This window comes from Solanum dulcamara, chromosome 1, assembly GCF_947179165.1.
Source record: "Solanum dulcamara chromosome 1, daSolDulc1.2, whole genome shotgun sequence".
NCBI lineage: Eukaryota > Viridiplantae > Streptophyta > Magnoliopsida > Solanales > Solanaceae > Solanum > Solanum dulcamara.
The window spans coordinates 12,489,163-12,497,766 of NC_077237.1; the positions used below are offsets into that span (position 1 = coordinate 12,489,163).

Genomic DNA, 8,604 nt, shown 5'->3' on the forward strand with positions numbered 1-8,604 from the left:
TGATATTGTGTTGTGTTTAGCTTTTCTTTCTCTTTTTCTTTCAATTGTTACAAAGTGATATGCAGGAAGAATTTAATTTTCTATGCATATATAGTTGTTATTTTTGTTTATGCTTCCAAATCTTGATTACATAGATGTTTTCTTACTTTATTTTGTTATCTTACTCACTGTTGCTTCATTTTACTTTTGATCTTTTTTTTAAAAAACTTTTGGATTGTTTCATGTTCATTTTTTTTGTAATGACTTTAGTTTGTTTCATTTAGTAGCAGTTGCTCTTTTTTTTTGTTAATTAGTTTGTGGCATATTTCTTTGTCTTATCTTTTGTTAGTTTATATTAACAATGTGTTTGGAGATATCAATTAAAATTGGCCAATGAAAAGATCTCTCCATCGATTTTTGAGGCCTCCTTTTTTAAAAGACGAAAATTTAGTTTAAGTTTACATTATACGTTATATTTTGCACTTTCATTAGTAAGTATTTTTTTTTCCGGTAAGAACCCAATAGTAACTCAAATATGTTTTCCCCATTTTCCGTTTTCTTCTTTCCTTCATCGTTATTTCATGCTCATTGTTTGAAGATATATTTTTTTTTGCCATGGTTACGGATATTTGAGTTGCTCAAATTTCCTATTTCCCTATTGTGCTACTATAATTTTATTGTTCTGAACTATGACTATTTTGTGTTAATGTGATTGATTGTTGCTTTTTGCTATTTTTATACTATTTTATTTCTTGTTTCTTCTGTTTGTTTCATGTTAGTGGTATTAATGTGGTTAGGACCTTTAATTTATTTAGTGATATTCCTCTCGATGATTTTATTTGGGTTGCTACTTTTTATTATTTATACTATTCACCATTTCAGAATGTCATTTCTGTTATTTTATTTCTTTATTTATATTATTAAATAGATTATAAATTACAAATTAAAATTGGCCGATAAAGAAATGACCATCGATTTCCAAGGCCTCCCATGTTTATAAGACGGAATTTATTTTAGTTGTTATTATTATTATTATTATTATTATTATTATTATTATTATTATTATTATTATTATTATTATTCATATTTATACCTTACTAATACTACTACTAAGTGTCTTTATAGGTACCTAGCCCAGAGTTGCTTCCTGAGGAAGCTATTTGAAATTAATGAAGTTCAAATATTATTTTTAATTTATTATTGTGTATATTATTGATGTTAGGCAAAACTTATGCCATAAATACCTACATAAATTTTTTTAATTGATTTAACTATTTAATCAGTTAATTCACATTTTTAGACAATATGAAATAATCTTTTTCCTTTAAAATATTTTTTCATAATTTATTCTCTCATTGATATTGTAAGTTAAAAATGTTATTTGAGAATACTTTTTTCTTCTATAAAAGAAATATTTGCCTTTTCACACATTACAAAAGTTTTTTTTATATGGTAAAAGAGTTCCTTTTTTTTTCTTCATATTAATAAAAGGCAATTCTTTTAATATTGCATAAAAAACTACTATTTTTTAATATACATTTATATCATCTATCTCATATTTTAATACACATAGTTGTCGATAATATACATTACTTACTTGATACACACTCTTTTATACAATTTTATTACATATTTCTTTATATATATATATTGGTGGATTTTTTCTTCATGAGAGTGCATAGTTGATTAAATTAAGATTGGATTTTCTCTTACAACTCAATGACTTTGATATGGGCAACTCTAGTGGTTGCTTTATTTGTATATGTCTTGTATGAGTTGGTAAACATTCAGAAGAGTAAAAGGTACCCTCCAAGTCCAACAGGGCTTCCCATTTTAGGACATCTTCATTTGTTAGATGGCAAAAACCCACATCAACATTTACAAAAACTAGCCAAGAAACATGGTCCTATTATGTATGTGCTATTGGGATTAGTACCTGCAATCGTTGCGGCGCCCGTTGATGCAGCCGAGAAGGTCCTCAAGACGTATGATCACATCTTTGCTAGTAGGCCTCATCATGAGGCATCTCAATATTTGTCTTATGGACAAAAGAATTTGATATTTGCAAAGTATGGTGTGTACATGCGCAAATTGTGCACCGTGCACCTTTTGAGAAATCACAAGATCAATTCATTTCAATCCTTGAGAAAGAAAGAAGTTGAACTTCTGATTGAATCACTTAAAAAGGAAGCTCACGATAGTGTAGTTGTTGATCTTAGTGCAAAGGTTTTGTCCTTGAATGCTAACTTGACTTACTTAATGGTGTTTGGTAAGAAGTACATGGATGAGGACTTGGACAAGAGGGAATTCAAAGTTTTTGTTCAAGATGTTGTGCATTTATCATGCACACCAAATCTTGGAGAGTTTTTTTCCCTTCCTTGGTGTTATTGATCTCCAGGGTCTCACTCGCAAGATCAAGGATCTTCCGAAGGTGTTTGATGAGTTTCTTGATAGGATTATTGATGAACATGTCGAGTATCATGACCAGAAGGAAACCAAGGACTTTGTGGACACCATGATGGACATAATGCAATCTGGAGAAGCAGAATTTCAGTTTGACCATCGTCACATAAAAGCTATTCTTTACCCTTTACCTTTTTCAACAGAATAAATATATTGCATAAAAGAAAATTGCATAATATAATATAGCACAAACACTGAATAATACCATATATATACTATGATTGTATCATAAGGTTTTCGAAGTTATTCGATGGTACATGAATGATACTATCACAAAATATTCATATATAATCATGATATTGAAATTGTATAATTGAGGAACAACCACTATTTTACCAAGTCAATTCTTAATCCTTAATGAGACACTTCTAAATACTTCAATGATACAATAACATACATTCATGAAAAATTGCACAAATATTAAATGATACCATCATAATATATATATATATATATATATACTGTGATGATATTATAAGATTGAATGATACAATCATAGTACATATATACTGTGACGGTATAAAACAAGAGAATTGGGTGGGGCATGCAGTGTAATTATTTTGGCCGAATAGGCATTAAGAGAGTTAATTATGGGTGGGTAATCAGTTTGGTTTTTGTGTTTAATAAGTGTAGTTTTTCCATAATTTTTTTTAAAATATTTTGACCAGCTATAGCATTTGATCAAGCTTTTTAAAAGGGATTCTAAGCGTATTTTTCTCAAAGAGCTTTTCAAAGAAATAATTTATAGAAAAACTATTTTTTAAAATTTTTAATAAACAACTTCTGCTACTTCTCAAAAACACTTATTTTCTCTCAAAAATTTGACAAAACACCTCACCTTTTGGAAGAGGAAAAAAAATATTTTTGGTCTCCACAAAGCTTGGCCAAACAAGCTACTATTATATGTTGTAGTTGTTAGGAGGGGGAGGTTCAGTTAATAAACATGAGAGGAAATGTCATCCTAGTTTATATTAGGGTGTGCAAAAATTGATTTAACTGATAAAATAAATCAAAAAAAATGTTAATGTTTTGTTGATATCAAGTTATTAGGTTAATGGTTTGTAAGTTTTTGTATTGGGCTATCGATTTAATTTTAGATTTTCAGATTTTAATTAATGGTTAAATCGATAATCCAAGATAACCAAATAGAAAGCTATACGTATTGTGCTAAATAGATACACTTTGGATAGAGTAGTTCAAGAGTTCAATAGGAATACGCCTTAGTTTAAATTTGTGCCTATGAGAGGCAAGTTGTTTAGTCTGTCAAGTTAGATGATCTGCAACATGTAACTCGTCATAGCCACTCTAATATGATTTTAAAAAATTATTGAATAATAGTGCAATATGAACTGTTAAATTGTCTTAATCCTGTAAAAAATTACATTCTATGTATATAGTCGCAATTAGGTAGTATTAAATAGTACTTTCTCCATTCCATATTAAGTGAATTTGTGAGGCAATGCACACATATTAAGAAAAACATTCAAGAACATAATTTGAATAATACTTTACACTATTGCCTTTTGTAAAATCATAAATATAACTTATGCAAGTAGTGTGATTTATTTTCTAGAAAATATAAAACTTCAATAATAAAAGGGGCAAATATGAGAAAATTTTCAAACATCTATTTGGAACTTTGAACAATTCAATTATTTTGAACAATGAAAAATCCCTCAAAAATTCACTTACTATAGAATGGAGGGAGTAATCAATTGAAATATTTACCAATTCAGAAAGGTATGATACGTAAATGTGTCGTGTAACTTGGCATCAATTGACATTTATGCCCATCAATTTTAGATGTGCACATCTAGACACTTAAACTTGTATAAAGTTGAACAAATGGACGCAAGTGTCGTACATGATATAATACATATAGGATGTAAATTGCCACGTAGAATGCCACATAGGATGCATGTGTCTACTTATTCAACTTTATACAAATTTAAGTGTTTACTAGTGCACATTCAAAGTTGGAGGATATAGATATCAGTTGTTGCTAATTTGAAGGGCACGTTTATGTTATGTAATTCAGAAAGGATCCATTGATCTTTGATATTCTTCAAGATAAAACGGCGGTCAGATTTATAGTGTAGATTCAAATACTTCAACCATAATCTTTAAATGAATGAAAAATATATATTTTTCTAGGAAAAAAAACAGAAAACAAGAGATATAACATGGGCTGCTGATATTGAAATGTGTGTGTGGTCATTTGTCCCATTCCTAGACTTGTCGGGTTGGTTGAGTCATTTATTTGGCTTCTAGGCTCATCTATGGTTGAGTGATTCATGTGGGGTTAATTTGACTTTCAATTCTAGCAATTTTGCATATATTTCTTCAAATTGTTGATGGCATCCTTAACTATTACTTCTCTTCTCTTCTGTTGTATGTCGAACTCCATGACTTTGATATGGACAACTCTAGTGGTTTCTCTATTTGGATATGTCTTGTATGAGCTGCTAAACATCCACAAGAAGAAAAGGTTTCCTCCAGGTCCAACAGGACTTCCCATTATAGGACATCTTCATTTGTTAGGCAAGAATCCACACCAAGATTTACAAAAACTAGCAAAGAAACATGGTCCTATTATGTATGTGCGATTGGGACTAGTACCTACAATCGTTGCCTCGTCTGCTGATGCAGCCGAGAAGGTACTCAAGACGTATGATCACATCTTTGCTAGTAGGCCTCATCATGAGGCATCTCAATATTTGGCTTATGGCCAGAAGAATTTGGTATTTGCAAAGTATGGTGCGTATTGGCGCAACATTCGCAAATTGTGCACAGTGCACCTTTTGAGCAATCATAAGATCAATTCATTTCAATCCATGAGAAAACAAGAAGTTGAACTTCTTATTAAGTCGCTTAAAAAGGAAGCTCATGACCGCGTAGCTGTTGATCTTAGTGCAAAGATTACGTCCTTGAATGCTAACTTGACTTGCTTAATGGTGTTTGGAAAGAAGTACATGGATGAGGACTTCGATAAGAAGGGATTCAAAGTTCTTGTTCAAGATGTTGTTCATTTAGCAGCAACGCCAAATCTTGGTGATTTTTTCCCCTTTCTTGGTGTTATTGATCTCCAGGGACTCACTCGCAAGCTCAAGGATCTTTCTAAGGTGTTTGATGAGTTTCTTGAGAGGATTATTGATGAACATGTCGAGTATCATGATTCGAAGCAAATCAAGGACTTTGTGGACATCATGATGGGCATAATGCAATCTGGAGAAGCAGAATTTCAGTTTGACCGTCGTCACATAAAAGCTATTCTTTTTGTATGTACTTTCATCCCATTTTGTCATATATGCTAGTGCAAGCCTTGAGAATGAAATGGTTTGCACTAATTAATTCCCCTGTTTCCTTTTCTATACAGGACATGCTTATAGCGGCAATGGATACTACAGCATCATCAACAGAATGGATACTCTCAGAACTTCTTCGACACCCCCAAGTGATGAAGAAACTGCAAAAGGAGTTGCAACAAGTGGTAGGCCTTGAAAGAATGGTAGAAGAATCAGACCTGGAGAACTTAGTCTACTTAGACATGGTTATAAAAGAGGGCCTGAGGCTGCATCCTGTAGTGCCACTATTTTATCACGAGGCCATGGAAGATTGTGTAGTCGATGGTTTCCACATACAAAAAGAATCCCGAATCATGGTAAATTGTTATGCAGTTCAGAGGGATCCAAATATTTGGCCTGAGCCTGAGAAGTTTTTGCCTGAGAGATTTGTTGGGGGCTGTACAGATTTTCGTGGACGCGACTTCCGATATCTATCATTTGGATCTGGGAGAAGAAACTGCCCTGGAATGCAGCTGGCAGTTACCGTCGTCCGCCTTGTGGTGGCACAGTTGGTGCATTGCTTTGAGTGGGAGCTTCCAAATGGTATGCAGCCTTGTGATTTAGACATTGATGAACAGTTTGGGATAGTAACATGCAGAGAAAAGCCTGTAATGGCTATTCCAACTTACAATCTAAACAAATGATGCAAATACAATGCAAGATGTAAGAGAACTAGTATTTCTAAACTTAACATTTCATTACAAGCAATATTAAAAAGTTTGTACTATATGGTTTTGTGATTGTTGTGTGCTTCTCCTACTAGTCTAAAAATACTTCATTGGCAGTACATTCGCTTTCTTTTTTACCCAAATAGATCATGCATCATTTTATTCCATGTTACTTCCTCTATGATATGGGAATCACTCTATTTAGGAAACCTGGTTCACCTGTAGTAACTGTAGTGACCCTGAAGGTCATTTTTTTGTAATCTTCAAAAAATAATTGTTTTACCCCTCCCGATAGATTTTTCGAGTCACATTTGATTGATATTCAATGTCAGTTTCGTGGATTTTCTTGAAAAGTTGAGAGTTTTTGGTAAACTTTGGGTTTTAGAAGTTTAAATGACTCAAAAGTGGTATTTGAGGTCATTCAAAGTTTCGAGTGTCGAAACAGAATTTTGTCGATTCTATAAGCTCCAGAATGTTGAAATTGGTCTAGGAGAGTTGACGAAATCAGATTCGGGATTATATCGTGGATTTGAGGTGTTGAGTTAGAAATCCTAGAGTTTTTGGCCGAAGAGTTGACTTTGGTCAACATTTGAGGATCGAGCACCGGAATTGAATTCCGATGACTAGAAATAAAGGATAGTTCGGAATTAAATACACCGGAATTGAATTCTGATGACTTCTCGAGTTTCGGATCAAGGAGACCTGGAAATCAAATTTTGACGGTTCCATTGAGTTCGGAACGTCAAATTTAGTAGGGTTGCATATATGGTTTCGCTAAAGCGAGGGGTAGGGTCGCAAAAGCAACCTCCGCTTTAGCGTTGTACCCATCGCAAAAGCGACAGGGGTCACTTAGGAGGGGATCGCTTAAGCGAACCCCTGGTCGCGAAAGCGACACCTGAGGAGTTTTGACTGGGGTTTATGCTATTTTCACCATTTTTGAAACTTGAAAGGCTTGGGTAGGCGATTTGGGAGAGGATTTTTGCATGGAACCTATTGGGTAAGTTATTTTAACCCCTAATCTTCGTAACCCATTGCCTAATTGTGAATTTTAACATGGAAATTGGTGATTTCAATTGGTGAAAATGGTCCCTTTTCAAGAACTTTGAGAAATTCTTCAAATGTTGATAGTGACCTGATTTGATCTTGTTTTTCGAAACGATTTTCACCTTTGAGTTCCTAAAGATACGAGGAACGTCCCGATCTAAAAATTTCCTAATTTAAACCCCCAATTTTGGAATTGGAATTTGAGCTTGTTTATCCTTTTTCCAGAATTTCTCATTCTTTGTGTCGTTGGATTTGGTTTCTGATTGTGAAACACCATTTGACTAGATTGTGGCGATTCAGAGTATATTCGGAAAGAGAAGGGTCACGTGAATTGATCGATCGTGATTTGGTTAAGGCAAGTAAACTCTTAAAACTTCGTAAATCTATTAGAATCCTGAATTCCCCTTTTATATATGTGTTGGGGAGTAATGTGGATGTGGTTATGGGTTGAATCGTGATATGAACTAATCTAAATTGATCGATGAGGTTAATAAAAGATGATATGTGTTATTATAGATATTTGAGTATTATATGTTGTGATCTAGATATCTATGTGTTTTTGATGAAATACTTTGATAGTCCGATTATGATTGCTGATTGTTTGATTTGATTTATTCCTTATTACTTGTGTGAGTATGCTAATTGCATTTATTCTAAAATATTGAGATGAGATGTACATGATTGTGAGGCCAATGTCATTTTCGACGAGACATTATGAGGTTGAGGTCATTTGTGGTGAGATATTATGATGCTGAGATCATTTTTGGTGGGGTATCATGAAGATGAGGTCATTTTCAGTGAGATTGTATTGTCGAGGTCATTTCTGACGGGATTGTGCGATGGAAGTCATTTTCGGTTAAAGGTAGTGATGCCGAGGAATTTTCGGCGAGATTATGATGCCGAGTTCTTTGTCGGCGATTGCACACATGCATGATCATTGAGTATGCATATATTTTTATACATATCTGTGTGTGACAGTCTTGATACTTACATGTGACTTGTGACTACTTGTGCACTATGATTGGTGATATTGAGCTGTGATTTGAGCATTATTTGAACCTTTTAGCATGAGCTGCTAGGTTAGGCTGATTTTCTGAGTAGGTTAT

General features: G+C 33.3%; 1 protein-coding gene and 1 pseudogene across 1 annotated transcript; both read left to right on the forward strand.

Moving 5' to 3' along the window:
• Positions 1-1,698: 1,698 nt before the first annotated feature.
• Positions 1,699-2,590, forward strand: LOC129891624 (cytochrome P450 71AU50-like; annotated as a pseudogene).
• A 2,124-nt stretch (positions 2,591-4,714) lies between these two features.
• Positions 4,715-6,517, forward strand: LOC129887284 (cytochrome P450 71AU50-like). Its single transcript, XM_055962329.1, has 2 exons — positions 4,715-5,720; positions 5,819-6,517. The coding sequence occupies exons 1-2, from the start codon at positions 4,797-4,799 to the stop codon at positions 6,428-6,430; spliced, it is 1,536 nt and encodes a 511-aa protein (XP_055818304.1). The 5' UTR covers positions 4,715-4,796; the 3' UTR covers positions 6,431-6,517.
• Positions 6,518-8,604: the final 2,087 nt, after the last annotated feature.

Excerpts from the sequence above, each read along its gene's own strand:
- LOC129887284 (XM_055962329.1), top strand. The coding sequence starts at position 4,797 with ATGGCATCCTTAACTATTACTTCTCTTCTCTTCTGTTGTATGTCGAAC. Across the intron at positions 5,721-5,818 it reads ACATAAAAGCTATTCTTTTT|GACATGCTTATAGCGGCAAT; the intron begins GTATGTACTTTC and ends TTTTCTATACAG.